At 37.4% G+C, this 15,991-nt stretch overlaps 1 protein-coding gene across 2 annotated transcripts in view; it reads left to right on the top strand.

Moving 5' to 3' along the window:
* The window catches only part of UNC5C (unc-5 homolog C (C. elegans)), a 388,250-nt gene that overhangs the window by 259,837 nt on the left and 112,422 nt on the right, over nt 1-15,991 (top strand). For both annotated transcript variants that reach the window (XM_011932900.1, XM_011932892.1), the window contains exon 4: nt 12,673-12,776. In XM_011932900.1, the coding sequence (XP_011788290.1) occupies nt 12,673-12,776 (104 nt within the window). The remainder of the gene's footprint in view (nt 1-12,672; nt 12,777-15,991) is intronic.

Below are 15,991 nucleotides of genomic sequence, written 5' to 3'. Positions count from 1 at the left end.
ATAATCACTTTTTTTCTGAAACTAAAGATGCAGTGTGAATATAAAAGAGTGGCTTGTATGGATTTTTTTTCTTCCTCTTTTCTGTAGTGGATGTCATTTGGAGTGCTAGCCGAAATATTTATTTTTTTAAAAAAACTCTTTAACAAGACTATCTGAATACAAATGTGTTTGTGCTATAAATGCCCAAAAGTCAAGAAATAACGAAGAATGGCTGAAATTGTCCTCCCTTCTGAAGAGGCTTTGTTCCCTGGAATTTCTCCCATTTAAATGAGATCTCAGTGCAGTAAGTGATAGCCAGGACTTGGCACGACTGAAGAAATTACCAAGCCTACCCTTCTGCTGACTTGCTGCAGATCATTCTAACCTCTCTTCCTGGTTATGAGTTATGATATTATGAAAGTGTTTGTGGTAAATTCCTAAGAGAGAACAAAAACTTTATCCCTTGCAAAAGCAAAATGAGATTATAAAATAACAGGAAAAAAATCTAAATCGATTGTCTTTATTCTTTCTTCTTTAGTCTCTGTCCTAGTAGCCAACATTTATGATATGCTTACTGTATGCCTAACTCTGTTATAAGACCCTTGTTCATGTTAACTATCATAATCCTCATACGACCTCCTATGAAGTAAGTTCTGTTATCTTCATTTTGTAAATAACAAAACAGAATCATGGAAATATTAGCTAACTTGCCCATGTCCCTTGTTTAGGAAACACTGAATCTGAGTTTTAAACAAACATTTCTCTTTGTAGTCCAGTTCATTGTACACAGTTGCAAAAACATATAACAATTCTTGACTTTTCAAACTATAGAGGGAACTGCATATAGTTGATTTTTGTTTGTTTTATTGTTTACAATATTTGAGAAGGAAAGATAAGTTAAAAAAAAAACCACCAAACTTTTTATTAATTTAATTTGTTTTTTAAGAGACAGGGTCTTTCTTGTCACCCAAACTGGACTGCAGTGGCATGAGCATAGTTCACTGCACCCTTAACTTTCTGGGCTCAAGCAATCCTCCCACCTCAGCCTCCCTAGTATCTGGGACTATAGATACCTGCTTCCATACTCTGCTAGTTTTTGTATCTTTTGTAGAGATGGGGATTCTCACTTTGTTGCTCAGCTTGGTTTCAAATTCCCTGGCCTCAAGTGATCCCCAACCTTGGCCTCTCAAAGTTCTGGGATTATAGATATTAGCCACTGCACCCAGCTTCAATCTTTAAAATATTCTATATCCTTTATATTTACAAACCACAGTAAGAGATGCTTAGCATAATAATGTTTTTCTTCATTTTAAAAAATTCCAGCAAAAAATCAGATACTCTATTCCTGGAAAAGAAAACCATAGCTAACATTTCAGGGTTCTATGGCATTAAGTCAGGCATTTTTCACTTCTAATAAATGCCCAAAGCTCTGAAGGCTAATCTAGTTCTTCCAAAATATGCTTCACTGGTTGGTTCACAGCAGTTATTTCCTGTTAACAGCCAGATTTGGTGATTTAAGCATAAATTCTACTCTGCTATGACAACATAATTAGCTCTTTCTATCATTATTGGAAGAAAGATACATTTTTTCCCCCTTTAAGAACACAGTATTATTACTTTGCGTGACCATGAAATTATTTGCTACAGGAGCGCTTTGAAAATATATTAAAAGTTTTGTTTTTTAAAAAAATATTAGGATGTGTTCATCTCCATTGTTCATTGAGTGTGTAAGAGAATTAACTGAAAAGCACTTGAAAGTGTGAAAATGTGAATCATAGTACAGCAGCTGTATTTGCTTAATGCAGGGTCAGGCCTAGATCAGAAAGTGATTAAGTTGGCCAGCAGCAGATAACAATATGAAGCTCTTCTAAGTACAGAATTTCCAAAGATCAAGAGCCATTTTGTCAAGACTAGTTCAATTTGGGAAGCAAGAAGTTTATTTCTGATATTTGGAGTTTGGCTTCTCAGTAAAATTTAAAGAAATAAATATCAGTACAACCATCAACTCTGTGAACACTTGACAGCAATGCTGATTTGGGGGCTGAATGAAGTAGGTATGTAAATGAGTACATTGATAGAGGACTCTTTATGTAACTGCACTGTCCTAGGTTTGTTATGTATGTTACCTTTAAAATCTTCACAGTAATCCTATACAATATGTACTAGAATTATCTTCATTTTATGGATGAAGAAATGAATACATAGCAACCTCAGTAAGTACAGAACTAGGATTAAACTATGGCAGAGCAGATCCAGGCTCCATGCTTGTAACCACCACAGTAGGATAATGACCCCCAAAGGCATCAGGTCCTAATCTCTGGAATTTGTAAATATTACCTTATGTGGAAAAAGGATCTTTGCAGATTTGGTTAAGGATCTTAAGATGGAGAGATTTTCCTAGATTGCCCAGGTGGGCTTTAAAGGTCTTCACAAATGCCTTGTAAGAGGACAAAGGGAGATTGACACAGATTGAAGAAGAGAATGCAGTGTAACCACAGAGGCAGAGTCTAGAGGGATGTAACCACAAGCCAAGGAATGCCATCAGCCACTGGAATCTGGGAGAGGCAAGTCATGATCTCTCTCTAGGAACCTCCAGAGGGAGCGCATAGTCCTGCTGTCCCTTTGATTATGGCTTAGTGAAACTGATTCCAAATATTTGGCCTTTAGGACTGCAAGTGAATATATTTCTGTTGTTTTAAGCCAGGAAGTTTGTGGAAATTTCCACTGGAAACACAACTGCTGTGAGGCATCCATTTTCCAGCAAATTCACATCATGGAGTAACCCACTTCTAAATAACTGGTGAGCTTGAACAAGTGAGTTAGCCTCTCACAGTTCTAGTTATATAATCTGTAAAGTGAGGGGGTTGGACTTTGTGACTTGTAAGACATTTTATAGTTATACATCATAAGGGAAATTGTTTCCAGGCCTTCAGCAAAGGGAATTGCCAGATTATTTTGAGAATTGAATTTAACTCAGCATTTACTAAGGAGCTACTATGTACTCAGCACAGAGCACCAAGATTTATTTGATCTCAAATAATTTTTAAAATTTTAAATGTAACATTCAAAGCTGGGATTAAGTTTGTTTTTTGAAGTAAAACTAAGCAGTGACATGATATCAAATAGAAACATGGCCATAACTGTGCAGAGACACATTCCATATCAGGAGTTTCTGTGCAGTGAACTCTAGGCTGAGGATGCAAATTCATTGCATCTTGCCTGTTAACTCCTGCTCCGCTGTGGCCTCCCAGAGTCCTGTGTTGGAGCAGATCCTGAAGCTAAATCCAGACTCTGGAGAAAATATCATGGCCATTTAGGTATAGACACATGAGCTGGAAGGGAATGCAGTGGTTCCAGATGTTTGCCATTCCTACTCTAAAGCACAATAATTAAGATCATAACCACTCTTAACAGTTTCCTGCTGTACCTGAAAGAGCTTCAGGTTTTTCTTCAAAGCAATTGTAGAAATGACATCATTGGTTCCAAAAGGAATGTAGGGACATTTTAATCTAAGTAATCATCAAGAATTACAGAAATGACTGCAAAGTGTCTTTTCAGCCATCAAGACGCTTTTTCTTTTCCTAACTCAGGTGCTATTGGTTTACATTTATTAAAAATGCCAACTAATCTTCTGAAGTGCCCACATTTATTGCCTAACATTCCTTCTGAAAGTAAAGGAATATAAGTGAATAATTATAAAATACTAATTTATGAAATGTTATGTATGCAACCTACTAACAAAAACAGCTTTACTCACCAACGTCTCTTGTTGGCTTTCTTGGTTAAGTGTCTGAAAGTCAGAAGCAAAAAGCTCTGGGGATTTCCTCTGAGGTGAGAGAGAGGCCATAAGAAACATTAAGGTAACTTGACACTTTCAGCATTGAACTTTCTGGATCATTGGTCTCAAAGTGTCAGTCCACAGGCCCAATATGGCATCCCACCTTTTTGGTTTAGTCCTCAAAATGTTGGCCCACACAAGTATTTTGATAAAGTTTTAAGTAGCTGACAACATATACAGTTAGAAAAAAAAAAACTCATAAAAATCCACATTACCAACTTCTATTAGTCATCAAATAGGGGGTCTGTAGCCCATTGAGCCTGCAGTCCTATTGGCAACAGGCAGCCAGAGCTAAGTAACAGGAGTAAAGAGGAAGCTGATTGATTGGTTTTGTACCCATGTCTCCACTGAAAGTTAGAAAATAAAAGACAACCCAGGTAGGTGTCATGTTTCAAGAAAAAAAAAAAATCTTATGCTTAGCTTTCTCCTGTTTGTTACCTGTATGGCCGCTGGAGACATATGAAACCCAAGTCCTGTGCTAGACAATGTCAACCATCAACTAGTACAAAAGTGAGCTCTGGGACGCTCTGGAGACACCAACAGGGACACACTGTAAACCAGGCCTTTAGAGCCACAATGCAGAAGCAGACCTGCATGGCTCCCCACAGCCTCCTACAGTGTCCACAGTGCCATATATACCTTGGTGTTCCATCATCAGTTAATCCATTCATCAACCAGTGCTTCTCAGATTTTAATGCTGTGCAGAAAACACACCTGTGGAGTTTGTTAAGACTGTAGATTCCCAGGGCCCAGCCTGAGTGTGGAATCTGCATTTTAATCAAGCACAGCAGGGTAATAGCTGCATATCTCTTTATGAAACATCACCTTCAAGTATTGGCCCTCCCAATTGCTTTGTCTCATTGGGTATGTTTATTTTGATTAGTAGTGATAACAGTAAATGTATAGCCTAATAAGATTTATTAATACTTTGGGGAAAAAGTAGAGTGGGGGATTATTATCTTCTGGGCACTTACTATATGCTAGGCATGTGCTTAGAATTTTATAGGTGACCCTTCCTATATAACCCTGTGAAATTATACCCATTTATCAGCTGATGAAACTAAGGCAGGAAGAGGCTAAGCAATGTGCTCAAGGTTAAAATGGATGGTCAAGTGGCAGAGTCAGGACCTAAACCCAGGATTGTGTATGCCAAAACCTTGCTCTCAGCCACAGTGTTAGCCTACCCCGTGGCTTTCAGACCTTTTTGACTTACAATAAAAAATAGGTTGATATCATGATCTACTAGACACATACCCACATCCTTACACACAGAAACATATGAATGTACATACACATACACATCTATAAGACTATGTATATCTTGATAACTTCTGTTTATTCAGTTTCATACTTTTTAATGCTAGGTTTTAATCCACTGAATAGATTTTATAACCCTCTCAAGGGTCATGACACTCAGTTCAAAAAACAGCAATAAACCTGAAATTCCAAAAGAACAATAAGGAATATTAGATACTATAGTTTATGGACCATATGGCCAAAGTGTGTATGCGAGCATGATGTGTACAAAATTTTTGCAGATGAGTAATCACCTCTCATTCCAGAACTCTCTGAGTAATAATAAACGTAATTATAACAATTTATTACATATGTTATGCTTTATAATTTTCCAAACTTTTCAGATTCATTATCTATTTTAATATTCACAAAACCTGATGAAGTCTAAAAAACAACAACAGTAATAATGTAACATATCATTTTTATCTTATCATTCTGTGGAATTTAAGGATTTAGATTTCCACTAGGATAGTCTACTGAAGTATACCCATTGAAGAATTACTTCATAATATCAGTCTATCACATCACCAATATTTTGTTTTCTTAAAAAAAGTTATTCTATGCTTAATGATGGATAGAAAAAAATAAAAATATATTTTATTCTAATAAATCTTTCTGCATAATGAAGTACCTTTGATGAGATAATATTTTTAATAAATGTAAATCATTTTTAAATTGGAATAAAAACATGCTTATCTTCTTCAAGGCAATAGTATCCACAACCTGCCCGCTTAGCTACCACAGGGAGGTCTTTTTGCTGATATTTTGTCCTAGTCTTCTAAAATCCGCAGGGCTCAAAGGTGGAGAGGCGTTAGTATGACCCATGATGCTAGAGCCTCCACTTTCCTATTATAGGCATCACTGACCGTTTTCAGACAGTAACAGGCAGAGGTGCTCAAGAAATGGCACTGGGAAGAGGCAGGATGTTCTGCCCCTTTTGTAAATATGCACATTGACATGATGGGCTTTCTTCCACACTGTTTTGGGTTGGCATTTCCCTCCCCTATCCTCTCTGTCCCATGGATACAGAAAATTAGTTTTACCAAAATAATTCTTAGTGCATTTACAATCACCGGGGACTGAATTTTCATCTGCTTTTGTGGAGTATATTATATTATTCTCCAGGATTTATACAAAGAATTTGCTAATTTTTAAAAATATTAAATTTCTGTAACTCACTTCTCTCCCTAGTTTCTAACTCTTACACACACCTGTAGATCCAAGTGTCCAAAAAGTTCTGTGAAAGTTGTTCTGAGGGGAATATTAAAAGCTGTTGTCTTCAAAGATGTATCAACTCCTTGACTTTTGAAACAATTTCTTCTATTATTTCTCTTGGACACATAGTTGCAACCAAGAAGTACCTTATTCCACAAAGGATAAGCTTTCCCCCCTAAAATGTATATTTAAAATCTTAGTCTGTTCAGTAATCGATCCTTACAGCAAAAGCATCCTTCAGAATTATCTAGTAATTCATTTTCATTTCGTAAATATGGAAAATGAAGACCAGAAAATCTATCTCCCAGTGAGTCTTCTTTTCTGCTAACCGCATTGTCAAAAAGCAGAGCTAATGTTTGCAGAATGCCATGAATTCATGTATTCTGTATCACAGCTAATTTGTAACCACAGTATATTGTGCAAAAAAAATCATTGAAAGCATCAAAATTCTACCCCCAATAAATGAGACTCTGTGTGCACATGTGTGTGTCCAAAGGGACTTTCTTTGGTTATGTATAAATGGAAAATAGAAATCTATATTGTTTCAGGTCTGATTCTACATCTGCTAATTGGATTTCAGTGTATGGATTTAGTAAGCCAATATTCATGTTCTTAAGTAAACATCTCTCTGAATGCATACATATGACGATAGCTTTTAATTGGCAGAATCAATGACTAAGTTAGATGCATACCAAGTTGACTTTGCAAAAGTAATCTAGGTTATTAATGAAAGGACTTCATACTTATTTTAGTAGCATTCTTATAACTAATGGAAAGAAAGCAGAATGTAGAATCCTAAAGTTTTTCCAAGGGCAGAAATTCTTCTCTTTTTTTCTGACAGGAATGGCCACATTATTCTGAACCATTCTGTTTTACATCTAATTCCTAGCTGACAAGTGTCCGTTTTTCATTCTTATTCATTCGTCACCCTTGTGTTCACTCTGCCTGCAAGGCAACTGGCCTGCCTTCTATCACATCTCTCCAAATGATGAAAGATATGCTTAAAATCTTATCTACCCTCCCCTCACAGAGTAGCAAGGAAGCGTGCTGAAATGAGCAGCTTCCGTGCTGCACGGCCACGATATACCCTATGCTCATTACACAATCTGAAAGCCAGAGAGGTTTTACGGCAGGAATTAGAAGTGCTTTTCAGGAAGAAGTATTACCTTGTAGGGGGTTAAGTGTGAGATCATTCTAGAAATTAGATAAAATTTATGTAGAGCTGAAAGCCAAACCCTTAAAATCATTCTGTGGTATTCAATGATGGTTTATTAAGCCTGTCTCTGGAAGTAGATGCCTGTATCCATCGCCATTCTCAATTAGGAAACAAACGTCTACATAAAATATGCCCTCATATGGCAAGAATTAGAAAACTGTGCCAAAAATCGCACCATATTCTAAGAAGAATTACAGCATGCTGCACTCAAACCCATTGCCCGTTAATGGTGCTACTAACTTCTGTCACCTTAAAATTTTGGAAAAGAATAGTAGATACCATTGGGACTTAGAAAACAATACCCCAAAATGAAGGCCCCAGAAGCAAAAGTTTTTCTCTGACCTACTCCTGCCCTCCTGTCTCTCAGTCCATTCTTCCTCAAGGCCAGCTATGGAAAAGACAATCCCTCTTTCCCCACGCGAGTCATAGAAACCTCCTTAGTCCAAAACCAGCCACAAAACTGAAAAATATTATTCTAAATTTCCACCCTCCTTTTTGTGTAAAAAGTGACCATAAAAAATTTATCTAACCTACCTTGTGTGATCATAGGTCATCAGACCCCCATTCCAGAGAGGGTCCTGCCTGACACCCAGGTGAAGGAAGGAATGAATGCTCAGAGAGGCCAGGAAGAATCTAGACCCACAGTCTTGCTGGGTCTCTCCACTCAGTCTATTAACATTAGGTCAGATCCTGTTTGTCCAATCATATTTCTACACACTGTCCAGTTTTTGTTGAACGAAAGCATAAAAATGGGCAATTATCCCTGGATCTTTATGTCTTCATTCCAAAGGCTCCCGTGTGTACATGTTAAGTAAAATTTGTCTGTCTTCTCTCCAATTAATCTGCCTTTTGTGACTTAGTTGGTTTTCCACTGAACCTTCAGAGGGCAAAGGAGAACTTTTCCCTCTGCTCCCACAGTACCCAGAATGGTCATTTCCCCACTTCCTGGCCACTCCTCATCACAGCTTGGCTTCTGCTCCCCCTCACTCCTAAACTTCCCAGACCAATGATTTCTCTCCTGTGAGTGCTTCTGAGTCCTTCACTGCGTTTCTCCTATTGACCGCCCCACTTTTTAAAACTTTATTTTCCTCTTGGATGCTCTGACACTAACTTCCTTGGGTTTTCTCCTACCGCTTTGTTCACTCTATATCGTTGGATGACAGCTTTTCCTCTTAAAGTCACTGTCTTCTTTTTTTTTATGCTGTAGTCTCTCCCTGGTGATGCCATCTATTTCCAGTGCTTCAGCAATTGCCTAGTTGGCGAAGCACAAGAAATCCTACCAGGCCTTCTTTTCCAAGCCCTAGACCTGTGGTTCTCAACTGGGGGTGACTTTTCCCTTTAGGGGACATCTGGCATTGTCTGAAGGCACTTATTTTGTTAAGGTTGGGATGGGGTTCTAGTGGCATCTAGCAGGTAGAGTCCGGGGATGCTGCTAAGCATCCTGCTATGCAAAGAACAACTACCACAAGGAATTACCCAGTCCCCAAAATTAACAGGGTTAAGGTTTAGGAACCATGATCTGGACTACTAGACTTTTCAGTTTGAATGTTTCACAGATATGCCAAACCTAACATGTAACAAAATCAATTTATCTTTCTCTCTGCTTCCTTGCCCAACTTGATACTATGCCACTCAGTGTTCATACCAAGTTAACAATGCAGTAACTAAGAATATAACATTATTCTTGCCTTCTGGCACTCTCCAAATACCTACATCTTTTTCAAGGTATGATCTATTTATTTCTAGAATTACTTCCTCCTCTTCCTGTCCACTACACTAGCTGAGTTCAGGACCCCGTCATCCCTCATGGTTTATTCAAATGAGTCCCTAACTAACTTTGGGCTCCTCACGACTGCCTCCCTCCATCAGTCACTATGATGGATACTCTTGGTCTCTGATCTCACTCCTTTGAGGGTTTGTCATTCCACAGCATGACAGAAAGGCTTTTCATAAGCACACCTCAGCTTACCTTTCTAGTCTTCTTTCTGTGTCTTGTACATCTTCATCCAAAGTACCTAATAAAATGTCTACCATATGGAGACAATGAATAAATGTTAAATGAAATTGCTCTATTTAAATACATATATGCCTTTTTCTTGTTCTTAGCCCTCATTTTGTGATATCTTGGTTAGTTTAAATTAGAGTGAGTCAGTATGTTATTTAATTTGAGAACTCATTCCAGTTATTATGTTTTTGCCCAACCCCACATCAGGCAGAAGTTCCTAAGAATCATTTTCTACAAACAAGATAAATCTTGTCAAGAACATTTTAGCCCATAAATGATATTCACTGCTGCTCTTTGTATTGGTATCTGGTGTTTCATCAAATTTTATCTCAGTACAGATTAAAAAAACAAGAGAAGCCACCACATCAGAAGAGAAAATTTTTAATGTTTCCATTGGAAGAATACGAATTAACCAAAAGAGATGTTGAGGGGACGTGTGGGGTGGCAAAATGTAGAAAATCTGTATCAGCAGGTTCTAAGGCAGCCATTGATTATTATGCTGTGATGCTCCAGGTAATTTGGTCAACATGTGTTTTGGATGTAAGACAATGACGTGGTTTAGATAACTTTAAAGTTATGATAACTCTGTGGATTCCAAATGTTCATTTCTTTTTGTCGTTGTTGTTGTTGAGATGGGGTCTCACTCTTTCACCCAGGCTGGAGTACAGTGGTGCAATCTCGGCTCACTGCAACCTCCACCTCCTGGGTTCAAGCAATTCTTATCCCTCAGCTTCCCAAGTAGCTGGGAGGACCACCATGCCCAGCTAATTTTTGTATTTTTAGTAGAGACTGGGTTTCACCATGTTGGCCAGGCTAGTCTCAAACTTCTGACCTCAGGTGATTCACCTGCCTTGACCTCCCAAATTACTGGGATTATAGGCATAAGCCACTGCATGCAGCCCCAAATATTCATTTCTACAATATACTCAATGTCTTGACAATCAAATTAGAAGCATTTTTCTGATAGAAATTCTGTCACATTTGGAGGTCTCTTGTCTTGCCTCAGACCCTCATAGATCTATAATTTTCTCACAACCCTTATAATCTTGAGGGTTTTCTTCTGCCAAGAATTTCAACAATATGGCACGTGTGTAACAATGCAGTCTTTCCTTAGTGCATTTTTCCAGGTGCTTTCTGGTAGAGCTGTATTAGGGATATACTTGAGAGCAGGTGTCTCACCCCTTGGGCTGAGAACTGGTACTGGTCCCAACCCCTGGGCTGAGAACTGGTACTGGTCCATGGTCTGTTAGGAGCTGGTCGCACAGCAGGAAGTGAGTGGCAGGCTAGTGAGCATTAGGGTAACACCTGAGCTCTGCCTCCTGTCAGATCAGTGGCAGCATTAGATTCTCATAGGAGCATGAACCCTATGTGAACTACGGATGCAAAGGATCTAGGTTGCATACTCCTTATGAGAATCAAACTAAGGTCTGATGATCTGAGGTAGAACAGTTTCATCCCAAAGCCATCCCTGGCACGCCCCACCCCAACTGTCAGTGGAAAAACTATCTTCCATGAAACCAGTCCCTAGTGTCAAAAAGTTTGGGGACCACTGCTCTAGGGTCTTCAGGTTTCCACTCATTAGTTCAATCCACTGCAATGCTGCTTTCAGATTCTTACATCTTTATTAGGGACCTGGCATGACAGAACAGAGGCATTAATTTTTTATTAAAATTCACTGCGTAAAATTCTAATAACTTTTTATTGGAAGGAACTGAACTGTACATGCATGAAATAAAATTTTTGTAGACTTTTAAAAAAATGCTGCTTCAAAGTTCTATGACTAAATTAATTTTTTACCTTTAGAAATTAGATTAAGTGTATACAGAGTTTAAAGCCAAACCATTAAAACAAAATAATTATATGGTATTCAGTGACTATTTAGTTAAACCCATCTCTTGAAGTATGTGCCTCTGATGTGTTTAAAATGACAAACCGGCTTCTAACATTTCTGTGCCCATCTAACAACAGTTTGTAAAACTCAGCTGCATATCCCTATATCAACTATAACTAGATAAATACATAATTAGGTACCTGGGATATTTGAGCAGAAATGACTAGTCTTCTAATTGATGAATGGTCATATGATTAAATGTAGTGATATCTTGGGACTCTTCTCAATTCCCTTTTCTCTGCCTTGTACTTGAGGCTCCTGAAGAAGTTATGTTTCTTCCTTACAGATTCCAGCATTCTGTTTTCCACTTTGTTTTTTTATAATTATTATTATACTTTAAGTTCTAGGGCATATGTGCACAATGTGCAGGTTTGTTACATATGTATACATGTGCCATGTTGGTGTGCTGGACCCATTAACTCGTCATTTACATTAGAGCTATACCTGTTTTCCACTTTGAAACGGAAACTCACCTAGAGTATTCATCAAAAGATTCCAGAGTTACTGGAGCTTCAATAGTATCCATTGTGAGAAAAGAGGAAAATATGTCTATACATAAAGGAATCTGTAGATATAAGAATCAAGAGAATGGAGTTCTTTTGACTTAAAACTGTGATCATCATAATTGATGGATAAAAAAATACTAATGAAAAGCAATTAATGAACTTTATTAATTGTTAAAATAAGGGCTGCCAAAGGCTTCCATTGAAGTTTAAAGTAGGAACAGTTCATAGCCTCTGAATTTCACAATTTCTTCCACATAATATAGTCACCAGATTTAGTAAAGTACTAATAACATGTGGTTAAACAAAAATGCAAGTCCAGGCACTGTGGCTCACACCTATAGATCCAGCACTTTGGGAGGCTGAGGCAGGAGGACCACTTGAAGTTAGGAGTTTGAAACCAGCCTGGGAAACATAGTGAGACTCTATCTCTACAAAAAAAAATTTTTTTTTTTAAATAGCCAAGCATGCTAGCATGCACCTGTAGTCCCAGTCACTCAGGAGGCTGAGGCAGGAGGATCGCTTGAGCCCAGGAGTTCAAAACTGCAGTGAGCTATGATCACACCACTGCACTCCAGCCTGTGACATGGAGTGAGATCCTGTCTCAAACAAACAAACCAAAAAAAAGCACAGATAAAATACTAAGTCAGAAAATTTTTTGTACTCTCTGAAATGAATGAATGTTATTTAGTTAGTTTTGACGTGTATTTTGTCACTTTTACGTTCCAGATCTACGGAAGACATTTGAGCAGGAACCCCTAGGAAAGGAAGTGTCTTTGGAACAGGAAGTCTTACTCCAGTGTCGACCACCTGAAGGGATCCCAGTGGCTGAGGTGAATAACAACAATTCTTTCAATTTAGCAATTGGCACTAAGTTATTCTAACAGGGGCTTAATCCCTGGCTAATGGTGCAGTGAATTAGGGTATGGCATGATGAATGGTTGGTAATGGAGTCCTAACTGCCTGCTGCTGGCAAAATAGATTGATTGGGAACTGATTAATGACTTGGGAGTCAATTAGAATGCCCCATTGGACAAAGCCACGGGCAACTTGGTTTAATTTTGTCATTCTCTTTCAAGAAATCAGAAATACTGCTTTATTTTATCTGGCACTTTTCACAGAGAGAGATGGTATGACTTAACAATGTGCCATCAATTTTATTATTGTTCTTGCTGATATGCGAAAAATGTGAGTGGAAGAAGACAGTGTGTTTTTCTGTGTCTGTGAGCCTGTTCACCTAACATATGTATTTTCCATTCCATGATGTAGTCATAGACATACCGAAAAGCCATGCCCACACACCTTGCATAAAAACATGTTTTAGGAGTAACAAGTGTCAATTAGTTTCATCCTATAAGCTTTCCATCAAGTCCTTCATTTTCCATTGTTTTTTTGTTGTTGTTGTTGTTTCTGCTAGAACAAAGCCTACTGGTTGCTAATGAAGTATTACAAATCAGATGCATACCATGACTTTTCATTAGCACCACACAATACAATGCCCTTTGAAAATATCTCTCTTTGGGGAAGAGGGACTCTGTGACCCAGAAGAGATTGCAAGCACTCACCATCATCTTAGATCACACTGTTGAGGAAAACTAATACTGTGTCTTCCATTTGTTAACAAATAAATCCTAAACTCTAAAAACAGATTACCCTTTAAATGATTATTAGGAGACATCCTTATATGTATCTGACACTATTGCCCTAACTGACCCCATGTCCTACAAGCCCAAGCACACATTAATTTGACAAGTGGCATAGCTGCCAGTTTGGTGGTGGTCCTTGTTGGCCTCCAAACTACATTGAGTCATTTGAAAATTTTACTCTTTATTGCATGTGTTAAAAGGGGCATATTTCAGTTGTTGCAATTTGGTCTTATATATGCGTTCAATGTATATGAATTTTTCAAAGTTAAGCCTTGAAGTTGTGCCTATCTCTAAAAGTGAAAAATAATACTATTGAGACTTTCAACATAGTCCAAAAAGCAATTAATAATTAATAATGTACTTAAACTATTTTATTTCTCATAGTTTTTCAATTTTTTTCAAGAAGTAAAGATGGGGTCAGGTAGTTCACTGGTCCCCTGACAACAAACTCAAACATCTGATTTTTTTAATAGTAATAATAATAATTAATTAATTGAAAATTTAGGCGGAGTCCTTATGAAATAACTCCATTTTTCTATCACAACCTTTCATATCTCTATAAGTCAATGCAAAGAACTCAAAGGAAATTTTAATGAAATTCCTTTTTTTTTTTACTTTGAAAGAGGGCTATTTTTTGCCTTAAATTGGGCCTCTCATGCCAATTGTTATCAGAGACTTTGCTTGATAGTAGCTATTTCATTCAACGGCATCAAAACCTTATCTCCCAGCACTAAGACACAGTATGATTTAGTATGACTAGGAAGGAGGAAACTCTTCTCTATTCAATATTTCATTTTGATAATTACAATAGTGCATATGTCTTCTTAATGGTATTTCTAAAATTTTAATGCACACCTCCTCCATGAAACCACTTTAAAGACCAAAACAGATCATGAGCGACATGGGTATCCATGGCATCACTTTCGCTCAGGGCTTCTAAAAGGTAACTGATCCTTGCAAAGACTTTAGGTGGGGAGATCTTAGTAATTTCTTCATTTTTTTCAGTCTCCTCTACAAAGTAGTTCACTTCGTCAAGGAGTAAAGATTCATGACTGCAACTAATTGGCTGTGAATTCTATTTGTATCATCACTAGGGAAGAGACCAATTAAAACTTGGCAAGCTCAAAAATCATATACCCATTTGACATTCAAAGAACTATATTTAATATGCATTTCTTTTTCATTTTTTAAAGTCAGAAGAGAGATCAAACACACATGCTCAAGAGCAGGCTAATAAATTCCTGTGTAGATTCTTTTCAACACTATTAAAATCACCAAGATCAGAAAGCTAATGAATACCTTAACATGACATATTACAACTGCCATTTGCTCAAGAGGAGCAGATAAATTAAAAAAGAAAGGAATGAAAGGTAACTTGGTGAATTAAAGGATTATACGATCATTTTCCTTCTAATATAAATGCATTCATTATTTAATATTTCATTTATTTGTTTAAAGAATCTTTAAGCATAAAAATAGGATAAAGTGAAATATTGAGGTTAAAGGAAAACCAGCAGGTAAAACTCATGTGTTTTGTAATAATTAGATCAGACTTTGGAAGATGAAGCCAGACTGGATTCGTGTTCCTTTTGTCTCCAAGGCAAATGATTCCAAGAAAGAGTCAGGCAAAATATGTTCAATGAACATATGGCTGATTGTTTCAATTGATCTTTATTTTATAAGCATATGTCTAGTTCTATTGAGGAAGTAGTCAGGTACATTCTTTGCAGAATGTCAGGAAGCAGTAATTTCTTTTCTCTCCAAATCAGTAAGTTTGTCAAGAACTCTAGTCTTAGTTTTGATATACCACGTTGGGTACAAATAATGGCACAGGCATTTCTAAGGTAATAACATTTTACTTCTGCCCTATTTTGGCATCCTATAATCTCCACCATAGAATGTTTTCTAATTTTCTTACAGAATTCCAGGTTCAAGCCCAAGCATCACCATTTTTTACTTCAGTCAAGGTACTTAAATACTGTGAACCAAAGTTTCCTTAACCATAAAGGGGAGATAATAATAGTGTCTATGCAGAATGTGGTCGTGAGGTTTAAATGAGATAATATATGCAAATCACTTAGAACATGTCAAAAGCACTCAAGAAACATTAGCCATTGTTGGTATTATTATTATATTATCATTTTTTAATTCACACAACACCAAGCTCAACCTCTTAAATTCAAAATTCTTACTGAGTACCTTGCCCCTCTTCTTGGCACTGTGGGGTACGCAGAGGGGAAGCTTCTGTTCTAAGAATCACCAAGATGCTCTCCTGTATTCTCTAGTCAGTTACTTTGGTTGGAGTCCACACATGCTACAAATGAAGACAATATTGTGAGCTTTAAAATAAGGAAATGCTCTTTCAACAACACTACCAAATAATTGGTTAATGCAACTACTTA

Source organism: Colobus angolensis, unplaced genomic scaffold (genome assembly GCF_000951035.1).
Source record: "Colobus angolensis palliatus isolate OR3802 unplaced genomic scaffold, Cang.pa_1.0 Scaffold123, whole genome shotgun sequence".
In the NCBI taxonomy this organism is placed as follows: domain Eukaryota; kingdom Metazoa; phylum Chordata; class Mammalia; order Primates; family Cercopithecidae; genus Colobus; species Colobus angolensis.
This window is presented reverse-complemented; position numbering and strand designations above follow the sequence as displayed.